This window comes from Haplochromis burtoni, unplaced genomic scaffold (assembly GCF_018398535.1).
Source record: "Haplochromis burtoni strain Fernald_Lab_line unplaced genomic scaffold, NCSU_Asbu1 Contig_93, whole genome shotgun sequence".
In the NCBI taxonomy this organism is placed as follows: Eukaryota; Metazoa; Chordata; class Actinopteri; order Cichliformes; family Cichlidae; genus Haplochromis; species Haplochromis burtoni.
Window position 1 is genome coordinate 196395 of NW_024582454.1, and position 15114 is coordinate 211508.

At 40.9% G+C, this 15114-nt stretch overlaps 1 protein-coding gene across 1 annotated transcript; it reads right to left on the minus strand.

The window, feature by feature from the left end:
- Positions 1-6: 6 nt before the first annotated feature.
- On the minus strand, positions 7-3919 carry gpr31 (G protein-coupled receptor 31). The gene is made up of 2 exons (XM_005948430.2): positions 3009-3919; positions 7-2798 (listed from the first exon to the last, which is right to left on the minus strand). The coding sequence occupies exons 1-2, from the start codon at positions 3543-3545 to the stop codon at positions 2334-2336; spliced, it is 1002 nt and encodes a 333-aa protein (XP_005948492.1). The 5' UTR covers positions 3546-3919; the 3' UTR covers positions 7-2333.
- Positions 3920-15114: the final 11195 nt, after the last annotated feature.

The window sequence follows — 15114 nt, forward strand, 5'->3', positions numbered from 1 at the left end:
TACATTACAGTCGTCTTTTGTGGTTACTAAAGGCTTCCAGAAGTTTTCCATCCGTGCCATCATTTTCAGTCACAAATATACACTGAAAGGCTTTTAGCTCTCCGTTAAGAGTGGAACCAGCAATTTTTTGACACTTTTTACCTCATTAATTAATTAATAGAGCCACTTGTCACAACAGTGACATTCACTCATAACCCCATAGAGGAGCTGTATTTTGGCCTGAATGTGTTTTCACCCACATCTGAACATCATGGAAATGTTTTCTTTTTGTTAATTTAATTAGCTGTTGTATGCAAATATATTAACATATATCCACATATGCATGTACACCAAAATTTCTGATGTGCCATCAGCAGAAAATGAAGATTAACATGGTGCAGAAGTAAAAATACACAAAATATTTACAAAATGCCTCATGCAAACAAAAATATAAAATGCCAACTTGTGTTAGTCTTTTTCACAACTTAATTTACTGCTACAATATATCTAGGGTATGAAAACATTCGGAATTTCTAAGAAAACAATAAGTGTCACTTTTTGTGAAGTGATTTAAGTCTGAATAATATAATGTAATTCTTATCCACAAAAAAGGCACGGTTGTATTCATATTTGTGCTGATGGGGAGAATTATGTTGTTGTTTTTTCCTGCATACCAAAAAACTCAAATAATGGCAGCCCCAAAAGGAAAGCTAGCAGGGTGGTAATAATGTTTTTTAACCATCTGGTTCAAAAGGCCAGAAATAAATAATAAGGACTCTGCAAAGATTCCTTTCAAGGAAGGTAAGGACTCCCTCCTACTCTTTTACTCTTTTCTTTATGTCCAGAGTGTGTAGTCATCCATCAAAAGGCCATTTTTTTAGTGTGGATTTCTAAATGTACTTTTTAAATGTAAAATGCAGATTGAATGATATGGTAACACAAGAATGAAGCATATTGACTTTGCAGCTGAATTCATTAGGGTCACAGATAAACAAATAATATTTTCAAAATGTCACATTTACACAACTTTCAGACAAGTAAACAAAGTAATCACTGCAGGGTGCTAATATTTATTGCTTCTAACTCTGTCTCCTTATTATTTACATTTTTGCCTTAGCTTATGTATCAATGTCCTCAGTTTGTTTTTTACCCATAACTCAAAAGACTTATTTAACTCAGTTATTACACTTGTAGTTATTCATTATTTTCTTACGACAAAGAACTATAACAAATACTGCTATTCCAAATAAGTGCATAAGTGTTTGTACCTTGCAGTGACTCATTGTTAACCCACAGACGATTTAAATTGTAGATGAAAGCAGGGAGCATAGACTCACCAGATTCCAGCTTATTGACTACTTAAATCAGGGAGGTGTCTATTTACTGACAGACAGTTACACCAGACATACCCTCACTCGGCGCGCTACATCTACTGATGGTGTCATTAAGGTGAGTAATTTCACCCATGTGACTTATATAGAAATGCTGGGATTTCTGGGACTAAGTCAGGGTGAAGATTAGTTCAGGTTGAGTGTATGACTCATGTTTTACATTGTAAGAGTCGTTTGTGGGCGTGGCACTTTGTGAGCAGAGCTTTCAAGGTGGTATCATCAAGGTGTTCCCAACATACCGTAATCCATTTACTAGAAATAAAATCAGGATGAATATATATACATATCTCTTTTCACACATCACAAACAGTTCAGTACCGACAACCAACAATGTTAAAGCCACCTGCCTAAAATTGTGTAGATCCTTCCCATTCCACCATTTGATGATGTGAGGCCAAACAGAAGACACATGACTGAGAGCGAGACTTACTTCTGACTGTGGATAACCTGAATGTCTGCTACATGGCCCAGTATAAGACAAAATAAATATGAATATAAAAAATTATTATTATATTGAACTGTTATGAGCTGGAAATGATCATGTCATGATAATTTCCCTGTATGTACTTTTAAAATGACGTATTAATCACCTGCAGACTGAGGATCCCCTAAATGTTATCTAACAGATGGTGTGAAAAACAAAAACTTGTTTCACTGTTGTGGCTTAGATAAAAGCTGTGTTGGTATAATTTGACAGAAGAACAGATGTGCATACTTTGGCTGGGAGGCATTCTCTTAGAGAAATTTCAAATTTTGACCCCTGTGCTATATCCATAGGGCTGATAAACTAATATATTTTTTCATTTTTTACTTCTGTATATTTGAAAATCTTAAGAAAGTAGGAATTCAAATATTTATATGCCTTGTCCTCATAACACATTTTAACCATTGAACCATTTTTTCAACCTGCGGCTACTATAGAGTGAAACCACACTCTGTATGGGAACTCTCCCTTCTTTGTTTTCATAAACATGAAATGACAGTAACATTTGTAGTTCTGTTTGACTTTCCTGTTGAGCTGACCTGTGGAGTTTCTTTTACTAAAAATGGGAAGTAATTGGATAGATAAAGTGCTTTGAACTTGGTGCTAGAGAAGCAGTAGACAAGTGGGTCGAGCAGACAGTCTATGTAGGAGAGGACCATGAGGCCATCAAAGGCCACTACAGCTTTGTGCTCGATGTAATCAGGCATATCTTTGACCCGAATGATAAGCAGAACCATCCTGGCTATGGTGCAGGGGAGGAAACAGAATGAAAAGAGCACCATGACAGCAGTGACCAGAAATACCGCTCTCTTCAGCTTGGTCCTATCCCCGACTGTTTTTTTCCTGAGTCGGTTGACGATGCGCACAGTGCAGTAGAGCAGGATGACAAACGGGATCAGGATCTGAGTAAAGATTACAGTCTCTCTGATGCCATCCACCACATCCTTAGATAGGGGGATAAAAATAAAAGGGAATGTCAGTAGTCTAACCTCTGTTTAAAAATCACTTTGCATGACTGCTGTGGAGGATTCCTAGATTTAAAACAAAATTAAACTCTTATTAAACTGTTATAAGTATTAAGACACAATGACCTTAATTTATGCACGTGTTGTCTACAGTAAGAGAGAATAAGGCATGAAACAAGTAAGCATTACCTTGATCACGGTAGCATTTTCTTTAATGAGGCTGTAAGAGCAGTCAAAGTTTTTGAGCATGGTGGGGATGGTGAGAGGCAGAAGCAGCACCCAGATGAGGACAGAGATCTGTGGAGACTTCTTAAGCGCTTTTAGGGGACTTTTTCGACCAGGGTGCACCACATGAAAATACCGATGGATGGAAGTCGCTGTTAGGAAGGCGATGCTAGCTCCACGGTTTAAAAACAACATGAAAAGCATGGCTTTGCAGACAGCGTCATTGTTACTATTTCTAACTCCCTGGATGAAGGTATAGGCCTTTATGGGCAAGCAGATCAGCAGGAGGATGTCAGCCAAAACCAGGTTGAAGAGGAAGATATTATTTGTGCTGGATTTCCAAAACCTTAGCTTGAAAATAAAGAGGTGGATGACAGATGCATTCAGAGGCAAAGCCAAGATAAAAATCACAATTATTGCGGCTGCATAGAACTTGTACACTTGTATCTCGGCAGCTTCATCGTCTTCAAGAGGTTGTTCAGTTCCATTGGTGCTTTCCATTTTAGCAGTCAAAAAACAAATGGCCTGGGGGTCAGCAAATATTAATTCCAAGCTTGAAAACAGAAACAGATTCTACCCTGGAAACATAGAGCAAAGCATTGTCTCTAAAGTGAAGAGGAAATCACTTCAAAGATCGAGTTCCATCCTGCAATCAAAACAGAAAAAATCCTGTCAAACAGGTTTCCTCGGTGTCTTTAGTTTTGGTCCTTTTTAAAACTTTAGGTTTCTTCTTTCAGTCCTTGAGTCATTGCTACTTTATGTCCTTTCAGGCGAAAGTCAGTACCAGTTCCAGTTAAATCTGGAAGTAAGTCAGTGTGCAGGTACAGTAGGCATCTCTTTTGTACTGCTGCTCTGCCCCCAGTTTGTAGCTCCTCCTTATTGCATGAGGGGGTGAGTCACCAGCTGTTATTGCACTGTTAGACCAACGGGACTTACATAGACCAAAACTCACTTGTAAAATAGATATAGAATATAGAATACAAACAATTCAAACATCTAACTACGAAGCAAAAGCACCTTTGTTTTTTAATCATGGCATGTAAACAAACTTTCTGTGTAGCCTCGTTAAGCCCTGACAAGGTCTGTGTAACCAAGTTAAAACAAGCACTGATAGCACCAGCTTGACTTTTGACAGCGTGACAGCGGTATGGGGAAACATTGTGGGAACATTTCAGGTTTTTGAGAAAGAATTAACCATCTTGCCTTTGCCAAGCTACTGTGTCACTTAGTTTATCTAGAATGACAGCTGTCAAGCATCTCAGCTCAGAGATTTTTGCGTTTGTATCACTTTTAAAAGTGCAGGCCTCTTATGCAGATGCTAAAAATGCCACTTGGGGATGTTTGGGGAAAAACACGGGGTGGGGGTGGGTGGGGGGTGTATTGGCCTTAGGCCTCACTTTGCTCTGCATGCCTTCACTGCTTCAGCAAGTCCAAGCATCTCTAAAGAGTTAGATTCTCCCTCCAGGGTCATTGTGAAAACAATACTATTCATGATTTTAACAAGACTGGCTGAAAGACAGTTTTAAATAGTCTTTTAACTTTATTTTACTATCTTTAATTTTTCTTTTTGTTTAAAAACATATAAAAAATTAAGGCATAATGTTCTTATGATAAAAGTATCTTGAAAGAGAGAACACTGTCAATAGAGAACTTAGATGTAGATGCTTCTGCTTTTATAAAATATTAAGAGCAATACTGTAAAACCACGTGATCAATGTTTTTTAATCAATATTTGTAGCCTGTCAAACGCTAACCTGCTGTTTCCAGATTTCCAAGCCCACTTCTGAGTCCACTAGCATTCAGTTGTAACGTTGTACTTAAATTAACTAACGTTGATTAGTTTGATTATATTCAATTCAATTGAATTTTATTTATACAGCGCCAAATTACAACAACAGTCGCCTCAGAGTACTTTATATGGTAAGGTAAACCCTACAATAATATATATTGAGAAAACCCCAACAATCATATGACCCCCTATGAGTAAGCACTTTGGCGACAGTGGGAAGGAAAAACTCCTTTTAACAGGAAGAAACCTCCGGCAAAACCAGGCTCAGGGAGGGGCGGGGCCACCTGCTGCAACCGGTTGGTGTGAGAGAAGGAAGAGAGGACAAAAGATGAGCTGTGGAAGAGAGTCAGAGATTAGTAGCAAGTAAGATTCAATGCAGAAAGGTCTATTAACACATAGATAGTGAGAAAGGTGACTAAAGAAGAAATACTCAGTGCATGATGGGAATCCCCCAGCAGCCTACACCTATTACAACATAACTAAGGTAGGATTCAGGGTGCCTCTCACACTGTACAAGTCACCGACCTTGGATTTAGCAAAACAGCCCCAGACCATCAAACTTCTTCCTCCATGTTTGAAAGTTGATGCCAACACTGTGGAACCATCCCTTTGATACTCGATGGCATTCAAAGATCCTGCGTGGTGAACCGAAGATTTCAAATTATGATTCATCGGTCCATAATACCTTCTTCTAGTCTTCAGTAGTCCAATGACAGTGTTTCATGGCCCAGGCAAGCCTCTTTGTCTTATTCTGACATCTTAGCAATGGCTTTCTTGCTGCAACTCGTCCTGTCAAACCTGCAGCTCAAAGTCTTCTCTTCACAGTTGAAACTGAGACTTACTTACCACGACCACTATCAAGGCTGTGCTTGAAATGGTTGTCCTGTGAGCCGCCTATCACGTAAGCCGTTAACTCTCAGAAACCTGTCCTCTGATTCAACTGTGGCTTTGGGTCTGCCAGACCTGTCACAGTTTGCCCCAGTTTCTGAGTGCTTTTGATTGTGAAGGAAACTCTACTCAGTGACACCTTGACTTTCTTTGCAATTTCTGTGGAAGAAATACCTAAATTTTTTAATGTTATGAGGGTCTTTCTTTCTTCCATTGTTAATTGCCTTTTTCTCACCATTTTTGTAGCATCACACTACTTTCTGCAGTACAATACTGTTCTACTGGTGCTCACGAACATATGGTACCAAGGTGTGTTCCAACACTACTTTTATCCAGGCAGAGTAATCCAGGCAATTTGAAACACCTGTAGGAATTAGTAGCACCAGCTTTTAAGGCTTGGTCAACCACAATTGCTGCAGAACAGCTTTAAATTGTTAACCATTTTGTGTTCCCTGAAAAAGGCCTTTTTCAGAACAGAAAAACCAGAGTTAACCCTGCATGCTGAAGTGGCAACCCCTAACTCTACTCCAGTAAATTTAAGTAAATGTTAATGTTTGGAAAATTTTACTTCTAAAAATACTTTTATTGCACCATTTTCATTTACTCATGAGCTGCTGTAACATGAATCAAATCGCTGAATTGCCACCTGAGCATGCAGTCAAGTTCAATAGAGCAGCGGTACCGGGGTACTGGTTTCCAAGGTTTTTATCGTTAACTTGGTTTCCCTGGGTCTTTTCCCGTGTTGTAGTTGTGTATCTTATTTTGAAAGAAATATTTATGCATTACCATAGCGTCCAGAGAGCATTAAGGACAGCAATATCAGGAAGAAGGAACATGAGAAGCTGGAGAAATACCAAGGGCTCAGAGAAGAGCTCGAGAGGATGTGGAGGGTGAAGGTAACGGTGGTCCCCGTGGTAATCGGAGCACTAGGTGCGGTGACTCCCAAGCTAGGCGAGTGGCTCCAGCAGATCCCGGGAACAACATCGGAGATCTCTGTCCAGAAGAGCGCAGTCCTGGGAACAGCTAAGATACTGCGCAGGACCCTCAAGCTCCCAGGCCTCTGGTAGAGGACCCGAGCTTGAAGGATAAACAGGGGCGTGCTGGGTGTTATATATATATATATATATATAAACATAAAAACATTGTTATACACTTAAGTAGCTTTTAACAATGCTGCAATTATTAGTTTTTATTGGCATGTAAAATTCTTGGTTAAATGAATGAAACCACACCTGTACATTCTTTACGCCACAAACTATTGGTTTGACAGCTATTCTGCAGCATTGCTTAACAAACTGCTTCACATTGGTTAAAGAAACATGTTTCACAACACCAACTCTCCCGCTTGGCTTTTGAAACACCTTGTATGGCCTTTTGATGCATAACAGAGGGGAACCTTGTGAAACTGCAGTATATCTGAGGCATACTTCAATAATTATTTACTATCCTGCATTGATGAAAAGCTAATTTTAGTATTCTTTGAGCAGTGAACCCTGCTCACTCCTTCAGTGTGTGGGTTGGAGAATTGGTACCACTGATGTTACATGGTCGATTGCATTAAGGATCTCTGTACCTCAACAGTTCTTTCACATTAAATTTAGTTTTTCAGTGCAAGAGTTAAAAATATGACAATAATGTGGAAGCTGATAGTTCACTTCCTTTCATTTGGGAAATTACCACTGATGACTAATCCTCATTTTACCTGTCAAAGACCATCTGTTTGTAATTGGTTTTCTGTATTTATTTGAAATAATTGAGTATTGAGATTAAATTACATTCTGGCATTAGTCTGCAGTCTCATCTACTGATGATTACTTTGTGCATTTTCAGCTGTTGGTACTTAGCTGGACAAGTTGCTGCCTGTCAGACTGGAGATAATTAACATAGCAGCTTTGAAATTTAGTGTAAGTAGGCGTGGTAACAGCAATCCTTATGTGACAGGCAAAGATTTAGTCCAAGCAAACAGCCTCTTGGTATAATAAAATTGTAGCTGTCAGTGATTTTAATAGAGATTTGAAAGATTGCAGATTGCAGGTGAACTTATCCCTGACACTCAAAATATTATGTCTGGAGGTGCTGTGTCAGCCTTAAAGTATTACAAAGCAACAGCTGCTGGTAATTGACTGTTCATGTATTTTCTATCACAGGATCCTGGGAGAACACAAAGTGAGCTTTAACTCTTGACTCATCAGGAAGTCGTCAGAGAGAGGTTTTAAAATCTGAAATATTATTTATCTTTCCTCAAACCACAACATTTTCCAAATATAATAAAAAATTCAAGACTGTTAATAAGTTCATATCTCACATTGCTAAAAACAACATGGTCTGAATCAAAGTGGCACCACAGATGGCAGCCTTGGTACTGCGCTCTCTTGCACTTTCCTTGGTTTTGTTTATATTCCGTACATTTGGTCACTCAGACCACATCACTTTTTTTTTCCAGAGATCAACTGCTAAACATCAGACAGTCATCTCAAAATAGTTTTTATCCTTTTTTCATAAACCTGGAAAGTTTTTTGGAGATTTTAGTCAAGGCACAGCAGCTCTCTGTGGCGCTCGAAGGAGACGCAGACTGAGGACCCGCGCTGGTGCACTGGTGAAATCACGTTGGCATTCCGCACGGCACTCCCCTCCATTCATCTTGCGAATCTCTGCTCTCTTCCAAACAAAGTGGAGGAATTACTGCTTTTAAACCGGGCTAACAAGGACTTTGCACGCTCTGCTGCCCTGTGCTTTACTGAAACCTGTCTCAAATGTGCCAGGCTTCCAACTTCACCGGGCAGACCGCAAAACGGAGCTCTCAGGGAAAACAAGGGGTGGTGAAGTCTGCTTCTAGATTAACGAAGGTTGGTGTACTGCTGTCACAGTGTTACAGAAATACTCCGGCCCAAACCTGAAAACTTTTTTCATCAACTGCAAACCACTTTATTCACCGTAGGAGTTTTCTTCCTTCATGCTTGTTGGAGTTTACATCCCTCCTCAGGCCAACCCGAACAACGCACTGTGCGAGCTGGCTGACCAGATTACCACCCTGGAAAGAAAATCCCCCAATTCCTTTACAATTGTCCTTGGGGATTTTAACAGAGCAAATCTAAACCACGAACTTCCTAAATATAGACAGCATATAGACTGCCCCACCAGGGACAACATGACACTGGACCACTGTTACACTACATTAAAAGATGCCTATTGCTCTGTCCCCCAGGCAGCTTTGGGACATTCTGATCACTGCCTGGTCCATCTTATTCCAGTTTATAGGCAATAACTAAAACGTGCCAAGTCTATAGTCAAAACTGTGAAGAAGTGGACTAACGCAGCAAAGCAGGAACCAAGGCCAAGGAGGACGCCTACAGAAGCGGTTACAGGGCCCTGTAAGAGCAAGCCAGGAGCACACTGACCAGGGAAATCAAAGCGGCTAAAAGGATCTACTCCCAGAAGCTGAAAGAGTTTGCCTACCAGGCAAACAGGTCGGTGGATGATGCGGTGAACATGGGACTGCATTACATCCTGCAACATCTTGACCGCCCAGGGAACTTGTGCCAGGGTCCTGTTTGTGGACTTTAGTTTGGCATTTAATACCACTGTGCCTGAACTTCTCTCCTTCAAACTCTCCCAGCACAGCGTATCACCAGCTACCTGTCGGTGGATCACCAGCACAATGGGGGGGTGTTGATATAACAATGCAGCTGAAAGTCAACAAAGAAAGATGTCGAGGCAATGGTGCATCTGCCACTATGGCTTGACTCCAGGTTTCCCCAATCTTATAAAGAGTACATTTGCACAATAACTGAAACTAGCCCACTGAATGAACAATGGGATATGAAGTCAGTTCCTTGATCATAAATATGCAAATTGTCATGACCATTGATCAACAACCACTGATCAAAGTGACTGATGAAGTCACTTGGATGACTGATGAAACGTGTCTCCCACTGAAAACGCTATGTCCAGATAAACAGAATCAACCTTTTGGGATTTCCATACCTGGATGACTTAGCATGCATCAAGCCATTTCAACCCACTTTGGCAAGGACTGGCTAAAGCTTTTACGTCAGTATGAGCAAACAACACGTAAGATGGCTGACTACAGGAAAAACCTGAGATTCAGCCTCAGATGCAGACATAAACAAGGTTACTCCTAAAAGTTTGCAAATGAGCTCTTCAGTTAAGGGCCACCGAGCAACCAAAAGCCTACATAAGGCACAGCACCAGCTGCTCAGATTTTACCATTGACTTGCTAAAATTTAAAGTGGAGTGGATCCAACAGAGACTTGCAATGCTTCTAGATGAGAATATTCTCAAAAAGGTGTTTGGATTCATTGAGAAGACTCGTGTAGCACAGCATGAGAAGTCTAAGACCAGGCAACGAAGGAAGTTTGACTTACTTGTTGTGCGTCAGAAACCACAGGAAGATACAAACACAGTGTCCTCAGTGGCCAGAGGAGAAGAAGGATGCCACAATGAGGATGTGGACCAGTGGGTGAAAAATATGTCTGACAGACAGCTCACCCAAGCAGAGAAAACATTCTTGCAAAAGGGTTGAACTTTGCTGTGATGCAACTGGAACTGATCACAGCTACAGAAACAACAATTTGAAACACCAACATTGCAGACATGGAAGCAGAGCAACTACAGACAAAGTTTTCTGCCTGTCTCACCAATGCAAAGCCCCCAGTATCCAACGTAAGTATGGAGGAGAGGAAGGCACTCACATCACTTAGTAATGACAATAACATTATCATCCTTCCGGTAGACAAGGGTAGGCACATGGTTTTGTTAAACCAAAAAGACTATATTGAGAAAAAAGTTTCACTGCTCAGTGACAAAAATACTTATGAGCCCCTGAAACAAGACCCAGGAAGTGGTTACAGGAAGAGGGTGATAGACTAGCTATGTCCCAAAACGTAGGCTGCATCCTCCTGTGGCCGCATTTGAAGGCCGATTACGTCACAGCGACGCGACAAAGGCTGTCCCAATTCGTCGACTCCTCCGAATCCGGTAGACACATGCGTCCTCCTTTTCCCCAGATTTGAAGGATGGCCCACCATATCCCAGAATTCATAGCATGGCCCAGCCAATTCCATTTTCTAACAATGGCGGCCGCTACTAATTTTAATATTACTATTATTAATCTTTCTGGGTCACAAAATAAAATTTTAAATATATTTTCAGACGAGAAAGTAACCGTGTAAACTTCAAATATCTGCTTGGTTTATCAAGACATCACATATTTGCAAAAGTGCTCTGACGTTTTCGGGGACGTCTGTTACCCACCCGCTCGATAGCTAGCAGGGGGGTTCAACAGTCACTCAAGCCGGCGAAAACAGCGGACTTCCAGCTTTCACTACTCAGGTTAAACATCATATATAAGTCACTCGGATAACTTAGAAATGTTATTATTTCGCTTTTTTTCAGTGTTTTATTTGTTCCAGAGTAAATCGGTTTGGCTGAGATCAAAGTTATTAGATTAGATTAGATTAAATAAAACTTTATTAATCCATTGGGTAGGTTCCTCTGGGGTTTTCACACAGCTGAATAAACGTCAAACAGAAAACTGATTAAACAGAAGTGTGAGATGGTTGAGAATTTATGGCAGTGTCCTGTTATATTGTAGATAGCAAGGAGCAGATGGCTGAGTTTATTAAAATCCACCGAGAGTCCGAGACAGCTGGTGATGCAAATCTGAAGGCAATACTGTCCCACTTCACAGCCTCACACTTCCGGCCTACTCAGCCTTCGAAGGACCCGGCCCACGTAGACTGTGAAGCCCGGGTCCTCCGAAGGATGCGGCCTAGGTTTTGGGACACAGCTACTGTCTGAAGCAGATAGAACAAGTCAATGTCATTGAAAAATGACATTGACTGGGTATATACCATAGGCTGGGTATATACCATAGGCTATACCCAGGGAAATCTACATCATGTCTGTATGGTTTACCAAAGATACATAAACAGAGGCAATCATGGTTCAAGAGTTGGCAGTTCGTCTTGTAATCGGAAGGTTGCCGGTCCAAGCCCTGGCTCCGACAGTCTCGGTTGTTGTGTCCTTGGGCAAGACATTTCACCCGTTCCCTACTGGTGGTGGTCAGAGGTCCTGGTGGCGCCAGTGTCCGGCAGCGTCACCTCTGTCAGTGCGCCCCAGGGCAACTGTGCCTACAATGTAGCTTGCCATCACCAGTGTGTGAATGTGTGTGTGAATGGGTGGATGACTGAATGTAGTGTAAAGCGCTTTGGGATCCATAGGGACTAGTAAAGCGCTATACAAATACAGGCCATTTACCATTTTACCATTAAACAGGGTGCACCTTTAAGACCGATTGTCAGTATGATCAACTCGGTCACCTATAACATCTCAAAGTTTCTGGCTTCGATCCTCAACCCGTTGGTAGACAGCTCTGAACACCACATCCAGAACACCTTAGAATTTGTTAAGATGGTGAGAGATGTCATTATGGAGGCAGATGAGACAATGGTCTTGTACAATGTTACATCTCTCTTCACTTGCGTTCCAGTCATGGAAGGGTTAGAGATAGTTCGTAAGAGATTACAGGATGACCCCAACCTCAGCAACAAGACCAATCTCAGCATCAACCAAGTGTGTTTGCTTTGGAACTGTGTCTTAATTCCACCTACTTCACATACAAGGGTCAGTACTAACGTCAGAAACACAGGTGTGCCATGGGCTCCCCAGTTTCACCCATCGTTGCTAATTTGTACATGGAAGAAGTGGAAAAGAGGGCTTTGCTATCCTACCCTGGAACACCACCAAGTCATGGGTTCAGGTATGTGGATGACACCTGTGTGATAATCAAATCTCAGGATGTACCACAATTCACAGATCACATTAACTTGGTGGACCAACACATCAAAAAACCAGGAAAGATAAGAAAAGTGGCAGGTTAGATTGTGAGATCTCCATCAGTAATGGGGGACATCTAAAAGCTGATGTGTACCGTAAACCTACACATATGGATCAGTATTTAAGGTTTGACTGTCATCTCCCACTGGAGCATAAACTGGGTTTTATTAGGACACTACAACATAGAGCGAACACCATCCCCACAGAGACAGCGGCCTGGAAAACAGAAGAACATCACATCAATAAGGCCCTGAATAAATGTGGTTATCCCAGCTGGAACTTTGTCAAAGGCAAGGCAAGTTTATTTATATACAACAAATTCAACAGCAAGGTGATTCAAAGTCCTTTACAGAGACATAAAAAAACAGAAACAAATAAAAAGTATGATTTAAAATGGAAAAAAAAAACGAGTATGTTTTAAAAAATTTAAGCTTAAAAGTGTGGATTTGCTGCTTTATTCAAATACAGCTGAGAACCGGTGAGTCTTCAACCTGGATTTAAATAAACTGAGTGTTTCAGCTGATCTGAGGCTTTCTGGGAGTTTGTTCCAGATATATGGAGCATAAAAGCTGAATGCAGCTTCTCCATGTCTGGTTCTGACTCTGGGAACTGATAAAAGACTGGATCCAGATAACATGAGGGATCTGGAAGGTTCATACTGGGTCAGGAGGTCACTGATGTATTTTGGTCCTAAACCATTCAGAGCTTTATAGACCAGCATCAGAACTTTAAAGTCTATCCTCTGACGGACAGGCAGCCAGTGTAAAGACCTCAGAGCTGGACTGATGTGGTCCACTTTTTTGGTCTTAGTGAGGACTCGAGCAGCAGAGTTCTGAATGAGCTGTAGTTGTCTGACTGATTTTTTAGGTAGACCTGTAAAGATGCTGTTACAGTAATCAAGCCTACTAAAGATGAATGCATGGACTAGTTTTTCCAGGTCCTGTTGAGACATCAGATCTTTTATCCTTGAAATATTCTTGAGGTGATAGTAAGCTGACTTGTGTTTTCTAAGTTTAGAAAAACAGTCTGCATCCATCACTACACCCAAATTTCTCCCTGGTTTGTGGTTTTTAGGTGTATAGATTGAAGTTCTCTGGTGACCTGTAATCGTTTTTCTTTGGCACCAAAGACTATTACTTCAGTTTTGTTTTTGTTTAGCTGGAGAAAATTGTGGCACAACCAGTCATTAATTTCCTCAATGCATGTACAGGGCCTCGGTCTCCTGGTGACATTGTGATATATATTTGTGTGTCATCTGCATAGCTGTGATAGTTTATTTTGTTGTTCTTTATAATCTGTGCCAGTGGGAGCATGTAAATGTTAAACAGAAGGGGTCCCAAGATGGAACCTTGGGGAACTCCACATGTGATACTTGTCTGCTCAGATGTGAAGTTACCTATTGATACAAAGTATTTCCTGTTTTCTAAGTATGTTTTGAACCAGTTTAGTACAGTTCCTGAAAGACCTGCCCAGTTCTCCAGTCGTTTGAGTAATATGTTGTGGTCAACTGTATCAAATGCTGCACTGAGATCCAGTAAAACTAAGACTGACATTTTTCCACTGTCTGTATTCAGACATATGTCATTAAACACTTTGGTCAGAGCGGTTTCAGTGCTGTGGTTCTGTCTAAAACCTTAGATGGGGATCAGGCGTAGTTATTTGTGTCTTGTCAAGATTGTCCTTTTTCAGTATAGGTTTGATTACAGCAGTTTTTAGTGGTTCTGGAAACACACCTGACATTAAAGAAAAGTTGACGATCTGTAACAGGTCTGACTCTAAAGTCTTTGAGACCTTTTTGAAAAAACTTGTTGGCAGGACATCTAAACAGCAGGAGGAGGAGTTCAGTTGACCTAAGATGTCCTCCAGGTCTTTGCTGTTAATAGGGTGAAACTGTTTCATGGTGTTTAAACAGTTTTTCGGTGGACACAGTACATATCCTGGATCTGCTGTTGATGTACCAATTGCTTGTCTAATCTTTTGGATTTTTTCTGTGAAGAATTTGGCAAAGTCATTGCAGGCCATGGTTGAATGAAGTTCAGCTGCCACTGACACAGGAGGGTTTGTTAGCCTGTCAACTGTAGAAAATAAGACCCGAGCATTATGGCTGTTTTTAGTGATGATGTCAGAGAAGTAGGACCTCCTTGCACTCCTCAGTTGTAAATTATAATTGTGAAGTTTCTCTTTATAGATGTCATAGTGAACCTGGAGGTTTGTTTTTCTCCATCTGCGCTCAGCTTTCCTACACTCTCTTTTTTCATTTTTCACCAGTGTGGAGTTTCTCCATGGAGACTTTTTCCTTCCAGAGATAACCTTCACCTTAATGGGAGCAATAGTGTCCATTACATTTAACATGTTAGCATTGAAGCTATTGACGAGCTCATTGACTGACCCTCTGGACAGGTCAGGTGTTAATGGGAAGACCTGGTTAAAGATTGCACTACTGTGTTCAGTTATACACCGTTTTGTGATCACTGTCTGTTGATATATTTGTGTGGGCTGAGATTTTACTTTCAAAGAAAACACAGTAATGATCAG

What these genes read in the sequence shown, in the direction of transcription:
- gpr31 (XM_005948430.2), bottom strand. Translation starts at nt 3,545, where the DNA reads ATGGAAAGCACCAATGGAACTGAACAACCTCTTGAAGACGATGAAGCT. An exon ending in AAAATGCTACCGTGATCAAG is followed by an intron (nt 2,799 to 3,008) that starts GTAATGCTTACT and finishes CCCCTATCTAAG; the next exon opens with GATGTGGTGGATGGCATCAG.